The 15,203-nt window shown below is 37.0% G+C and overlaps 1 protein-coding gene across 2 annotated transcripts in view; it reads right to left on the minus strand.

Annotated features, from left to right (window-relative positions):
- Positions 1 to 15,203, minus strand: part of LOC106059731 (uncharacterized) — a 62,543-nt gene that overhangs the window by 19,021 nt on the left and 28,319 nt on the right. For both annotated transcript variants that reach the window (XM_056040074.1, XM_056040073.1), the window contains 2 exons: positions 4,353 to 4,516; positions 3,237 to 4,018 (listed from right to left, as the gene is read on the minus strand). In XM_056040074.1, the coding sequence (XP_055896049.1) occupies positions 3,237 to 4,018; positions 4,353 to 4,476 (906 nt within the window). In that variant the 5' untranslated portion in view covers positions 4,477 to 4,516. The remainder of the gene's footprint in view (positions 1 to 3,236; positions 4,019 to 4,352; positions 4,517 to 15,203) is intronic.

The following is a 15,203-nucleotide window of genomic DNA, read 5'->3' on the forward strand; positions in this document are numbered from 1 at the left end:
GTTCACTTAAACTATTCTTACTGCCTAATGTTATGTGGTAAATATACATGAATAATGTTCCTTTCACATTTTTTTTTCTTTTGTCCCGAAATTAAAAGTGGTGTGAAAATGGGTTTACCAGTTCAACCGACATATTCATATCTAGAACAAGATTACAAAGACAGTTTGTGTGGAAACACAAACTCAAAATCGGCCCCCGAAGTGGTCCACAAAGGCAGGTAAAAAGACAGGTTTCAATATTTTCAGAAAGGACATCAAAATGAAATTTTACCAAAAACAAATGACAGAGAAAAATGGAGAAAAAGGGTTGACAGATCTTGTGTTGTGCCCCAGCGGTCCAACAGACCAAAGGATAGGTGAAAGTGAATGAGAAGTTAGATGTGAACCTGGCCTAACTCATGCCTTTAATGAATATCTAATTTATCTAATTGTTTTGTAAAGAGCCAATCTCGTATTCAAATACTCATTAAAAGAAACATTTCCTTAAAAAAAATAAAAAATTGTTTCCCTATGATTGAGTGTTTGCTGTTAATATCCCAATCATGCGGGTCACGCGATTATATGAAAAACTACTTATTATATGTTATTTTAAATTCTTATATGCATACTAAATAGATTTTTGCTCTTAAAAAATAGTTAAAATTTTATGTGTAAATGTAGTAGTATGAAAGGACTTACTTAACTTATCAATACAAATATTTAATAAAATATTTTTTGACAAAAAATCTAAAACAGTTTGCATAAATGTGTTAAAAATATGGTAAATAATATTCTCCCTTACTAAAGAACTTCCCGTGTTTGTTACTATTAATAGTGAATAGTTGTAAAAGTGGTGTATTTTTATGAAAAATCTGCTTGCATAGATAATTTTTAAAATTAGATGATTTACTTTCGGAAAAGAAAAAAAGTAGCCGTTGCCTCAGAACTTTGAATGATCTAAAATATCATGATGTCCGATTTTCCTTTTCTCTTCTAGTTTCTGAGGTCTAAACGGGACGAACAGACAGGCCATACAAAACTAATAGCGTCTTTTCCCCTTTAAAAGTTCGGTTCTTTAATAGAGATACAATAAGGTATTTTTGTTTATTTTTAGGGCCCTCATATTGTGGGAGGGACATGAAAAATACACTAAAGTCTCTGTCATGATCTTAGGAACATTTATGTCAAGTTTTATCAAGAGTGGTCAAACGGTTTTGATTTCTATTCGGGACATACATACATAAATACGCCTTACATTCTGCTTTATATTATTTACTAGCCATAGGCTTGTAGGCTTACATATATTTGATTAAAATATGAAATGAATAGACTTTATTCTGTATGTTCATGTGTTAAAGTATAAAGTAGATCTATCATCTTTGAATTAGATCTTGAGTTAGAGATAGATCTAGAGCTAGATCTAGACTAATCTAGAGTTAAATACTGGCTTGGATAGAGAGTTTGTTCTGCGCATGTATGGATGCTCCGCTATGCGCATGCGTGACCTTTTTAGTTAGATGTACGCGATTCATGAATGGGGCTATTAAAATGTAGGCCTAAGTCAACACAGTTTGCAGCTATAGCGAACGAATGTGTGAAAAATGCTTTAGAAAAACAAATTTGAATGTTAATTTGATTAAAATATGAAATGAATGGACTATAATTAGTATGTTCATGTGTCAAAGTATAAAACTATCTTTGCGAAGAGAATTTGTATCATCTTAGAGTTGAATTAGAGTTTTAGGCCTAGGAATAGAGAGATGTGTAACATTTCGGGCACATTTTCTAATGAAAGAATGTACTTCAGGAATGCTAAATTTTGCAGATATAAGGAACGAATTTATGTAAAAATGCTTTTGAAACACATATTTGAAGGTTAATTTTATTAAATAATGAAATTAATAGACTATATTTTGTATTTTCATGTGTCAAAGTAAAAAACTGTATGTGCGAAGTGTAGTTTAAAAAATTAGATATAGATCTAGATCCTTTCGATTTATACATGGTAAACATGGCCTATATCGATGAACTTATAATACTTTCATAGAGTTGGTCAACTTTTTTTTTGAGGGTCTTAAGTTTGTTTTAGGGCTACAATACACTACGGTCCCAGTTAGTGCCCAAGATGCCAAGTTTTATCAAGATTGGTCAAACGGTTTTGATTTCTATTCGTATACATACATACAGACATACATACGCCTTACTTTCTACTTTATAGTATATATAAATATTGTTATATGGTGTGTGTCCGTGTTTGTATTGGCTAAGTAATTCTGATGTAACCTTTAATAGGATTGATGTAGATAAGAATATAGTAAGGTTTATTGAATGTCTGTTGAACTCGGAGACGATGTACTTGTCTTCATTGTAAGGCGAAGGCACTAGTTTCAAGATGGATGAAACAAATAGTTTTAAATTATTCAACATTTTATTTCATTTGTGTTTCAACACATTTTTCACATTGAAATTGAAAGCTGTATTTATTTGCTAATAAAAGTCAAAGTTGACTTTATTTAAAGATAGGCTGGCCTATGAGGCTGATGGTGTGACAGAAATTGCATTTCTTTGGGGAGGGGTGTGATGATGAGTGATTGGGTCCAGGATATTATACACAAGTTTCAAAGCTTTATTCAAGAATTTTGTATAAGTTGAATTATACACATTTGGGCTAGTTGGACTAGCTGCATGGAACAGGAGCTCAAGCCACAACCAAATCCACACACGTACGGGTAAGGCTTGTGATAGTGAGCAAAGTTGGGGGTATGGCTGACAGTTAAGGAAGGTGTCACGTGGCCAGCACAACGACCAACCTCCTTGATGGACGTCCTAGGGATCCTGAAACTCATAATTCTCAGTCCTCACCGACTCCTCGGTTTGGATGCTAAAGAAGTTGTCACTCAGCCATACATGTCATTTGTGATAGTTAGCTTGCATTAACTGTCCAAAGGTGAAATTAGCATCCACTCTATAAAATGTGTTATGAATATTGTGTGCATATGGATTTTTAAAATATACATCTAGATCGCAAGGTCTGAAAAGGTAACGTTACTATTTTGACGATTTTATTTTATTTAGTTTATTGCATGATGACAAAATCTTAACATACAACTAGAAAACAACGACATCTGTTCAGATTTGATACATATAATAGCCGATGGTCTCGTATGAGATAATTTAAACGGAAAGAGAAATATACAGACCACTAAGCAGCCTAATGAATATGTTATTACCTATATTATCTTCATACTTATGATTACCTGAAAAGACCTCTCCTGGGTATGGACAGAACGGTGCTGGGTCAGACTGACCGCGTGTCCGAACGTTTTGTTGCAGATATCACAAGCGTAAGGCCTGCGTCCACTGTGCGTCCTCCTGACGTGAACTTCCAGACCGTGAGGAGTGCTGAACTGTTTGCAGCATTTCACGCACTCGAAATTCCCCTTTTGTTCGAAGTGGGCGTGGCCCGGGGCGCAGGAGTGGGCGGAGTTTAAAACGGGCAAGGCGGGGCCGATGGGCGGATCTAGGCTGGGGTGCAGCATCCCTGTTGCCGTAGACGGAGAGTTGAGGCTGGGGTGATGATTCCTCGACAAAGGAGTGGTGTTGATGCCCATCCCCTGAGGACGTCGAATGTGGTGCTTGTGGATGTGGAGAGGATGTTTGTGCAGCTCAGACTCTGCCTCAAGGATGGGGCGTGGCGACCTTAACATCAGTCCAGTTGAGACGTTAGATGATGTGTTGGATACCCAAGGAGAAAGGATTCCTTTCCCTACTTTTTCTAGAGGTTGAAGACTTGGAGGATAATTGAGCCCTGTCCAGCCTCGATGAATGCCGTATGCTCCAAGGTCCGGATTCAGGTGACGGAAATATGCGGTGAAAAAATGAGGGATACAGGACGGCTGAGTATCTAGGGGCTTTGTCCATGCTTGGCAGCCTCGGAGATCTGGAGACCATAATGAGGTCAGCGGGAAATCTGTAGATTTGGAAAATCTGGTGGATAAGTCTGGTGATTTCGGTTTTTGATTATCATCTCTTGTCCTTCCTAAAAGAAAATACAAAAAGGGGAAAAAAAAAAAAAGAAAAGGAATCAATATTATGAGAACGAAAGAAATCTACAGTAACATAAGCAATCAATCAAAGAAGATCACATGTTGCCATTAATTTGATTCAAAATACATTGGTGTTAAGTAAGCTGCGTTAAAAACAAATAAAATTAATCTTTTTTGTTTCACTCTGAAATAAGAGAAAGAGGAAGAGAGAGAGAGAGAGAGAGAGGGGGGGGGGAAAGAAGAGAGGGAGAAACGGCTTTGTGACAGTTATTGCAATCAATACACAAGGTCCCAAACAGCCCTGACAATGAGGCTGAACTCTTATACCTTTCTTTGCAGCATCATGTCTGTGCGGCTCTGTCAGCCAGGGTCTGAAGGCACAGAAGCTGGTTTTACTTTCAATGGGTTTGTCTGGTGACAGGTGATTGGTCTGCTTGCTAACTGTTTCCATGGCAACCAGAGAAGACACTCCCCTCTGACCTATTTGATTTCTGTTAGTGATTTGAAAATAAGAGATGAAACGCATTATTTACACATTTTATGCATGGGCAAAGTTAAACATAACTCATTTCTCTTAAACTCAAAAAGATTTGCTGCGGAGTCTGATCCTAACGTTGAGAAGACGATAACATACAAGACATATAGCTGGCCTTATCGCTGTATTTACTTCATTGGATCTCAATTTTCTTTTATTGTCCTACGTATGATTTTGAATCAAAGACTATCTCTAAGCAATGTGCAGTGCTACAGGTGTACTAATAGAATCATTAATGTGCAGTGCTACAGGTGTACTAATGACTGTGCAGTGCTACAGTTGGTACTAATGACTGTGCAGTGCTACAGTTGGTACTACTATAAACGTATTTCAAACAGAGTCTATCAGTAACTTCTATTATTGTGTACACCAGAGACACCAAAAAGTGGCCACTTATATTTTTTTTGTCCACCATGTTGGAAGTTTTTTTTTTCTGCTCAACTTTGTTCAAAACTATGAAGCCCAAGAAGACAGAAAACTGATGCAAATTTAATCTTATTATAATTTAATACATTGACGCAAACTTTAGTCGAGTGTGTAAGTTTTAGGGTGAAAAAAAAGGGGGGGGAGATTTAGGCATAATACAATTTAACATTTTTAATGAATGAATTTTAAAAAAAATGAGATCTCATAAAGAAATGTAGTCTATACGACAGGCTGGCTGCATGAGTGGAGGGGCATGCACTTTTGCCTATGTCACGACTGGTCTGGGTCTGAACCCTTGCCTTCTGCTTTTCCCATGCTGGTTTGAACAAGGACATAACAATCTTGGTTTCTGCACTAACTTAAACAGGATTGCAATCTACGGTGAATAGCTGCGCCAAAAACAGAAGACGACACGACATCCCGCCAATATCAAAACCCAAAAACACCTGAAGCCCTCTTCAAGGGCAACAACCCACACATGACACCTGTTAAACTTTGAGAGTTATCTCCACGTTTCTCTAGTCTTCTGTTCTCAGCTTCTTATACATTGTCTATTTTTTCTCACAAACCATGGTCGACAATTACCTCCTGGGTGATAAGGGGGCTCGTTGCCTCCCCGCCACACGGCTTCCCACTCACACTCACACACACACACACACGCAAACTAAAACACCAAGCTTTGGAGAGTCTCTTTACTCCAGATTTTGAGATATCATTTTATTTAAAAGAGTGGAAAGGGGAGAGGGGGTGGCGAACTCCGTGACTCTGGGAAATGAGTTTTTTTGATGAATATGTTAATTTCCTTGTTTGTTTGTTATTCTACTTCAATACCTATTCAGCACACTGTTGAGACATTGTTCTGATAGCTTCGTGAAGAAATATTTGAACGAGTCTCAAATTATAGCATGGAAATTAAATTATCATGTATACTTTTAAATACATAGCTTATCAATCCTTCTGTATTCTGTTTGACGCAGTCACCGAAAAGCTAACTATTGATAGCTATCCCCTTAGATGCAATAGTCCACTAAGAGAAATACTTGCATTAATTGGTTAGACCCAATAGTAGAATATGCGTCCTGAGTTTAAGACTCATCAATGCAATAAAACAAAAAGAAACTCAGAGATTTGTAATAAATGAATAACCTCCCTTTGACTAGATCAATTACGACATTACCATCAACACAAATTATATTCAATGTTTATTAAGACATTTTTCTCCGCTTTTAACGGCCCCCGAATGTACGAGTTATTAAACTAAAGTGAAATAAAATTAATAGCGAAGTATCTATAGGTCAGACGAACTAAACGGCATCTGTCTCTATGGCAATAAGGGTGTCATGTGGCCAGCACATCGACCCACCGCCAATACTTTCCCAAACTAATGTTAGGTAACCAGTACTGTTAGGCAGACACAGGAGCGTTACAAAAAAAATCTCAAAGTTCAAAATGCAAGCCAAGATTGGAACCCGAGACCTCCAATGTTTGGAAGCCAAGCACTTTATCTCTCAGCCATCAGGCCCCGTTTGTGATTGAATTCTAGTAATATCGCTGACAATAGATACTTTGTATCATGGGCGTAGCCAGGATTTTTTTTCGGGGAGGGTTTTGCCCCCCCCCCCGACCTCCCCCCCCCCCCCCCCCGCGAAAAAGAATTATATATATATATATGTGTGTGTGTGTGTACATAATTAATCTTTATTACATTCTGACCCTTTCGGAAGACGTTTATTGTTTATTGTAGACTCCCCGCCCTTGCTAGCAAGGGGGTTTGGGGGAGTTCGCAGCGCTCCCCCAGCGCGGGGCGAAGCCCCGTCGCCGAGCATTATTTCTGGTATTTAAAGCCAACAAAATGCATATTCTGAGGTATCTACAGTGCATTATCTTGCTATTAAAAAGTTTTATTTCAAAAACCTAATGTGCTATTCTTACTGACTTAGCCCCTCTCGCGCCGTTCGACGCATTTTCCGGCAAGCTGTTTCCGCAACTCTTATTTTGCGTAATTCATTTTGTCGGAAAACATGTCCCGCAAAACCTCATGCGACGCTCTGTCACAACCTTACTAAGGATTCGACTCCCAGTTCGGCATATGATTTCTTTGATTTAGACCCGATCTCTATGACTGACTCCTAAAATCTGTCTTAGCCATCTTTGTTGAGACACATTTAATGATTTTCAATTTCGGCAGAAGACTATTCACACTTAATTAATGGAGCCCAAGCCACTGGTAGAAATTTGTAACCTTTCTTGACTACGCTCTTGGAATTACATGCCTGTATTTCGCTTTAGATTTTATATCGATAAGGAAAGTTTTTTCGTCAAATAATAATAATAATAATAATCTTTATTATCCGTAAGGAAATTTGTCTTATAATTTGTGCATTACACTAAGAAATTTCTGGAGTTTTTTTTTGTTTTGTTTTTAATTCAAAACCCCATTTAGCTACGATCATAGAATTTGGTGACTGTAGTTTGCTTTAAAATAATATTGAAGAGAGAGGTTTTCAACTCTAAACGCTCTGTAGGGGGAATTTTAAACTCAAAACCATCTGGAGGGGTTTTTAACTTTAAAGAAAAAGCCATCTGGAGGAGGGGGATTTAAACTCAAAACCCCCTTTGGCTACGCTCATAGATTTTATAGTGTGTAATTTGCTTTTTTTTTATATTGAAGAGGTACTTTTTAGCTTCAAACCCTAACTGGAAGGGGGAGGGGGGTTAAACTCAAAACCCCTTTGGCTACGCTCATAGAATTTTGAGTGTGTAATTTGCTTTTTTTTATATTGAAGATGGGGTTATCGTAAATTTTGGATGGGGTTTTAAAATCAAAATCTTCCTCAACTGTGCTGTTGGAATTTGGGGATTGTTGTTTTCATTTTTTTTGTTTTGTTTTATAGAAGAGGGGGATTTAACTGCAAAAACCTCTGGTAGGGGGTTTAAAATTCAAAACCCCCTGTAGGGGGTTTTAAACTCAAAGCCCCCTGGTAGAGGGATTTGTATCTCAAAACCCCCTGATAGGTTTTTTTTTTTTAAAATCTCAAAACACCCTGGTAGGGGGATTTAAACTCAAAACCCCCTGGTAGAGGGTTTTTAACTCAAAACTGCCTCGGCTGTGCTGTGGTAAGTGATGATTTAGTATTAAAATCTCACCTAAATAAATAAAATGAAAGCAAAAATCAGTCACTTAATTCCGTCCCCCGGGGGGGGGGGATTTCATTTCGGGGGGGGTTTGAACCCCAAGAACCCCCCCCCTGGCTACGCCCATGCTTTGTATGGGAGAGACATCCATGTCTGCAAAGTAATTCAGAGAAAAAGATTAAAGTCTCTATATAGATAAAGTTCTGAGCAAAAAATATTGAAGTCTGTAATTCAGAGCAGACAATCTTTATTGTGATTCAGAGCTAACAAAGATTGAGGTCTGCAAAGTTATTCAGAGCAGACAAAGATTAAAGTCTCAATATAGATACATTTCTGAGCTAACAAAGAGTGATGTCTGTAATTCAGAGAGACAAATATAAAAGCATAAGATTAATGTCTGTATTGTAATTCAGAGCAGACAATGACGCTTACATTTCGATACATTGACAAAGATAATTGACTGAAAGTTACATTTTTGTATCCCTGTTGGTGAGCTACCACTAAATACGTCACATCCGCCAGTCGTCCAGAGTGCACACACACACAAAAAAAAAAGCAGCTAATAACTTGGGGTATTACAGTCAATCAAAACGAAGCTCAACAAAGAAGGTGACAGATAGATGTTAAAAGCTTTTATGGCTTCCCTCCTTCAAGTGTAGTCAATACCATAGTTTTTTTATCCTAAGACTTTTATAGGACTGAAAATATTGAAAAGTCCGAAAAATATTAACAATAGAGAAGAAGGCTATATATTAAAAAAATATAATCGCATAATTTATGGGTATGAATCAATACAGCATTATAAAAACAATATATTAAATCTATCTATATAAATATATTGGACAATAAACTTCGTTTTATAGATAGTTTAAAAATCTGTTTGGTCAAAAAGATGATATTTTAAACCTAAATAAGAAACTCACCCTTTTTTTCCTATATAAATCCAACAAGATTTTCAATGGATATATTTTTTTTATCCACATTAACGTTGTTTTTTTTAAACACTAAAGTAGATGTAGATCTAGATACATTTAGGTGTGGGTAAGGGTCAAATCTTTATTGACTGTGTTGGAGATTTTACTCATATGACCCGTAGGACCTTTCTTTTTTTTGTGCTGTCAAGTCCTAACCAAGTCTGTTATGTTTCTGAATGGCTTGTTAAAAGATTTTTTTTTTGCTAAGTTATTTATTTGTATTATAATGTTGATTCTAATTAATGGGCTTCAAGTACAAAACAATATCATTGGAACAATGAAATGTCAGTGTGTTGTAACGACAAGGATTGAGTGAGAAAGAAAACAGAATAGATTGAATAGATCTAGGAACGGAGACAACATCGTCTTTGAAACAGTGAGGCGCCTACTCTACCTCCCCTCCCCTCCGAAAACGCGCTGTCATAATGTGAACGCGAATGCGATTTTCATTGGTTCACAAATGAGATTTGGCCAAAGCGCTCTGGACATGCTATGAGCATAAAAGTGGCGCTATATATAAAAAGCTAATATACACATATATATATATATAGTTTTAATTCCCTATTTGAAAATTAATCTAGTAATTAACAATGTTTAGAAATTAAATTATTAAGAAAGTGACTTTGCTTCATATTCTAAGTTGGATTTTTCTAATTTTTTTTTTTTTTGTTGCGAGAGGCATCTTCACCAAATGTGATTCAAAACATTCTATTCAGAAATACATTTCAATATGTGTTCATCAATGTGATTCAAGAGTCTGTCCGTCTTTCTTACTTCAAACTAACCGTCGTGCAGTTGACATCTTTACCTAAACCAAACAGACCCGTTACAAACTAAAGTGTAACTTAAGTTGACTTGAAAAGTTGGAGACGCCAGGAAAATGAATTTCTGAACTTCAGAAAGCAAGCACATGCTTACAGTGATACCCCAGAACCCCGAGCTGTCTAAAAATAAAAGGTAGAGGAAGTTTTTAGCCATCTAGGAAAGGGAAATTGTGAATGTTCATTTGGTTGAGGAAAGGGGGAATCACTAGTTAAATTTTGAGAAACACTGCAACAGTTGATATCTTGTATATCTTTTCCGAAGAGCTGTACATTTCTTTAAACAAAAATGTTGATATGTCTTGGCTATAGGGTCAAGTTTTCAGTAATCTACCGTACTGAACATCTTCAGCAGAAAAAGCCCCTTGCACTTAATTCACTTTGTTTTACAAATCACACATTGCTCTGATCTTAAAGCCGGTTTCAATAATTTATAGACCTTAATGTTTCTATTGCACTGCAATATCTTCAGCCAGTGGCCGGGTCTATTTTTAGGTGACATTTACAGTATATAGGCTACTACACCAACACTAGTGTGACTGTTTGCTGTATTCCGATTGTAAAATTGGTTATTGTGTTACCAGATTTAGTTTAGAAAATATTTCAATGCATATTGCAATTGGCAATTAAAAAAGGTTCGAAAGGGGAGGGGGTGGGGTAATAAAATAAACTTGTATTTTTTAAGTGATATTTTGGTGTTTAGGTTTTCGCTACTCGAGACTTCGATGTTTGCGTCTTATAAGAGAAATAATCATTATTTTATTGTAATGTTACTTATCAATGCCGGAGTTTAGAAAGTGGACGCTCTGGGTAGGATTATAGGTGGAGGTTCTTGTCCTCTTTAGGCTTCAATAGAAATGCCCTTAATAATATTAAGAAATCTAAATCCATCAAATAAAGTCATTCTAAATTTCATTTCCATTATTTTCTTATATTATTTAATATTTTGTTAAAAGCTTTCTATTTTTGAAATGTAGAAGCCCGCTATAAGCGTGAGGGCTGCACAGGCTTTCGCTGTGGTAAATCCGGTCTTGCTAGTTATAATACATACTTCGACACATATTACTTTTGTAAGTACCTATATGTACATGCACACGAAAAAATAGCCAAAAAAAAAAAACAGAACATAACCAGATTAACATGACCAGTTGACACAAACTATAAACAATGTGAACAAAAGATTGATTTTTTTTTTTTTATTAAAAGCCGTACATACTAGCCAGACATCGACATTGAATACGAAACCAAGGCTAAGATTGACCATTTCACTGAGAGTAATTGTCTCCAGAGAAAGCAGCTTGAAAATTAATTAAAGTCTTGCCTAGATTTTTTTTTCTAATTTGAAACTGCTAACCTGCTAGCTATCACCCCTCACACTACACTACCTCGTCAAAGGCCCTCCTTAAACCAACGCTCCAGATTTAAAGTTTACAAGCTGAGGTGAGGCGGGTGGGGGAGGAAGACATACGTTATGGTAATTGGGGCAACATGGGGCAACATGGGGCAAGGGTGTAGTTACACCATCCTATTTTTAAATAATTATTGTGTAGACTAGTCCAAATCAGGAGCTTTAATCCTTGTACAGAAGTTTGCTTGGTCTGATTGACGTGGGGGGACATTTATTTCGGGTTAAAGAGAGAACTGTGCAGAGTTTAATGATCAGGGCATGGAGAAGTCTGGGACTTCCAGAAAGGAATTACAGTTTCTGTTTAATACTAACAATACATGCACAATGTAGTCCTAGACATAAGTTTGTGGTCTGAAAGATAAGATATTTGTAATGTAATTTTCGACATTGTGAATTGTATCTTTGTGTGTATTCCCAACACAACAGCATACTAAATTTCATTTATAAAATGGGTACAGATTTGTACATGTAATGTGCATTATTAGATTTTTTAAACAAATAATTTATAAACTTTGTGTTAACTGTTAGTAAACAATATAACAGAAAACACAAAAGTAATATATTAATAATATTTGATAATTGGTAAAACCAAATGTACAAATGTTGCAACAAAGTATACGCAATGGTTTGTATATATTTAAAATATTGTCTCCCTTACATTTATGTAGGCTATTGTTTTAAAAAAGGTGTTTTTTTAAGAAAACAAATACTTGCATGAATTTAAAAAAAAAAAAACAATAAAAAAAAAAACCCAGCTAAACTTTGCAAGACACAAAATAAGTTGAAATCAGATTGCCTATAGCTTTTCTGTTTTTTGGTGATTTAAGCGTGACAGACCGACAGACACACAAAATTAATAGCGGATTTTCCACTTAAGAGCGTCACTGAAATCAGCTACATTATTGCATAGAACTAAACAAAAATGTGGCATATCCTACGATGTGGAGCGGGGTGTTAGTGCAACACTTTTGTTATCTTTTACAAATCCACGTTTCTACTGCAATAAATTTGTTTAGAACTTAACACTAATTACATCAATAATTTCCTGCCATACTTCAACACCCTTCTAGCATTGTAGGTGTAATAACCCTAACAGTTCACTAACATTGATTTACTAGTTCAGTTTGTAAGTGGAAGTCAAGAGAACAACAAAACCATGTTTTCAAAACAAGCTACCAGTCTTTGGCCATCTTTTGTTTTGGGTCACTTCTTGACTTGACACACAAACATCTTCCACGGTTCATTAGTGGACTGGACTAGAAAGTTGGGGGGGGGGATGGAAGATCAATATTGACCCAGGCATTGTTACGTACAAGTAATGCTCGGATTATTCTTATGGAGACAAGTCTTTGGGACATAAATTTAAGCATTTCTGTAACGACCTTACCAATCTGTTCCCACCTCCAAGACATAGGCCATATGGTCTGTTTTACGACGGGTCGGACTAGTTCAGGGAATGGAATGTATTTTTTTTTGTGTTTTGTTTCTTTTATTGGGTTCATGAAATGTTTCCACCTGTGGCCAGCAGAGTTATAGAACTTTATTGCTCTCTGACTGGTCTTCCCCTGTTGCTGTTTGTGAAAGTTGTGATGTCAACTGTTCTGACATGGGAACAATGCGCTCGCCAACAGACACACACACACACACATGAGTTTAAAAATAGACTTTGTGTCAGTCGTAATTCTATGCAGTCATTTCTTATACTTTTTTTTCTCTACTCTCTATTGTCGACATGCCAACGACCTGCGAACGGTCGTATAGAGACAAGAAATTCCTTGTAAAATACATGTTGAATCACCAGTAGGTCACCACTGCTCGTCCCGTTCCTTCGGTGCTCTAACCACTACGTACTAGAGTCAATAGATTAGCTCCCTTGCAATAACTTAGCCCCTCAAGCATCAACAATATTTACAGTCCTGGTGACAAAAGTGGTTAGGATGGCATCCTTTCTTTTTTTTTTTTTTTTTGTCAAATCTTTGGTGTAGTCTAACTTAGTATTGTAGGTCCACTACACTTGCCTTTGTTATTTGTTGTTATTTGTTGGAACCCCCCCCCCGGTCCATATACCGCCTCCAGTAAAAGGTCTTGTGTTGTAAGGTTAGGATTCATGAGATGATCTCTTTAAGACACAGTGAACTAACAATTAACACGCAGTTTGAATAGAAGATCGCCGGACCGAGAGCTGGGCTTTCAATAACAAGTCAACACAAAACAAAAATGAAATAAGGACAATGCGATCACGTGACGGGCGATGTCATGGGCGTGTCTATCAGTTGTGTCAGCTTTGGGTCGCTAGACTTCTGGGAACTAATCATGTCTAAATATCTCTTACGGTGGCGAAACTTATGTCTTAATTACTTTTGAATTAAAACATATTTTTGAATGGACTACGATCGTCTCTTATTCACTCCCTGATCCAAATGATTTTTCTTAACAGATCTTAAGATTACAATTCAGGTCGCACATTTATGGAAACAAATGGAATCTGAATCCTGGAAACAAATGTAACCTGAATCCTGGAAACAAATGGAACCTGAATCCTGGAAACAAATGAAACCTGAATCCTGGAAACAAATGGAAACTGGATCATGGAAACAAATGGAACCTGAATCCTGGAAACAAATGGAACCTGGATCCTGGAAACAAATGGAACCTGAATCCTGGAAACAAATGGAACCTGGATCTTGGAAACAAATGTAACCTGAATCCTGGAAACAAATGTAACCTGAATCCTGGAAACCAATGGAACCTGGATCCTGGAAACAAATGGAACATGAATCCTGGAAACAAATGGAACCTGGATCCTGGAAACTAATGGAACCTGAATCCTGGAAACAAATGGAACCTGGATCCTGGAAACTAATGGAACCTGAATCCTGGAAACAAATGGAACCTGAATCCTGGAAACAAATGGAACCTGAATCCTGGAAACAAATGGAACCTGAATCCTGGAAACAAATGGAACCTGAATCCTGGAAACAAATGGAACCTGGATCCTGGAAACAAATGGAACCTGAATCCTGGAAACAAATGGAACCTGGATCCTGGAAACAAATGCAACCTGGGCACAGTTCTCGAAAACGGCTCAAACGATTTTCCTAGAAATTACACAGTAGATGTATATCGTTGCGAAAGAATCACGAGATCGTTGGCCACAATGTGAAAAATCTAGTTGGACTGTTATAATTTTTAAAAGTATTAAAAAAAAATACTTAGCTAGAGGACTAGAAAATCTTTATCTTGAACAGCGTTTCAAGAGTTTAATAAATTATTAGATATTCAAGAATATTTTGCGCGCCGGCTTCAAAGTCTAGATCTAGAGGCCTATCATTATAATTTTATATACCCTGGTTCTGGGTAGATTCATAAATACGCTAAATCAAGATTGTTGGGGGGGGGGGGGGGGGCTCGTAAGGAGGGGGGAAATCGGGGAGAAAAATATCATCAGCTTCATACAGAAGGAATAGTCTCTTTTTTTTTAAAGTATTTTTTTTGTAAAACTTGTTTCCATTAGGGCGAATTCGTTCGGCACATTAGTAACGAAATAATCAACAAATGAAAATGCCCACTTTGCATAAACGGTCCCTTCAAGGCTCAGTTCAAGTCCAATGTATAGAGTCTAGACAATGTTAGAACGTTCGTGAGAGGTTCCAGAATACTCGGAGGGGGGGGGGTAGAAACAGCGCTAACGGAAAAAGAAAAATTGTTTCCCTTGATTCAAGGAAGACTTCACACTGTCTTCCCATGACGCACATCTCAGTTTATGGCTGGTGCCTCCATTGTTCGAGGCATGCCACTACATTGTACAACTTGGGCTATAAAATATTCTCTTATGTCAGGTGTTGCCTATAGTCTACAATTCACTGCCTTCGACTTTTG

Source organism: Biomphalaria glabrata, chromosome 9 (assembly GCF_947242115.1).
Source record: "Biomphalaria glabrata chromosome 9, xgBioGlab47.1, whole genome shotgun sequence".
Lineage (NCBI taxonomy): Eukaryota > Metazoa > Mollusca > Gastropoda > Planorbidae > Biomphalaria > Biomphalaria glabrata.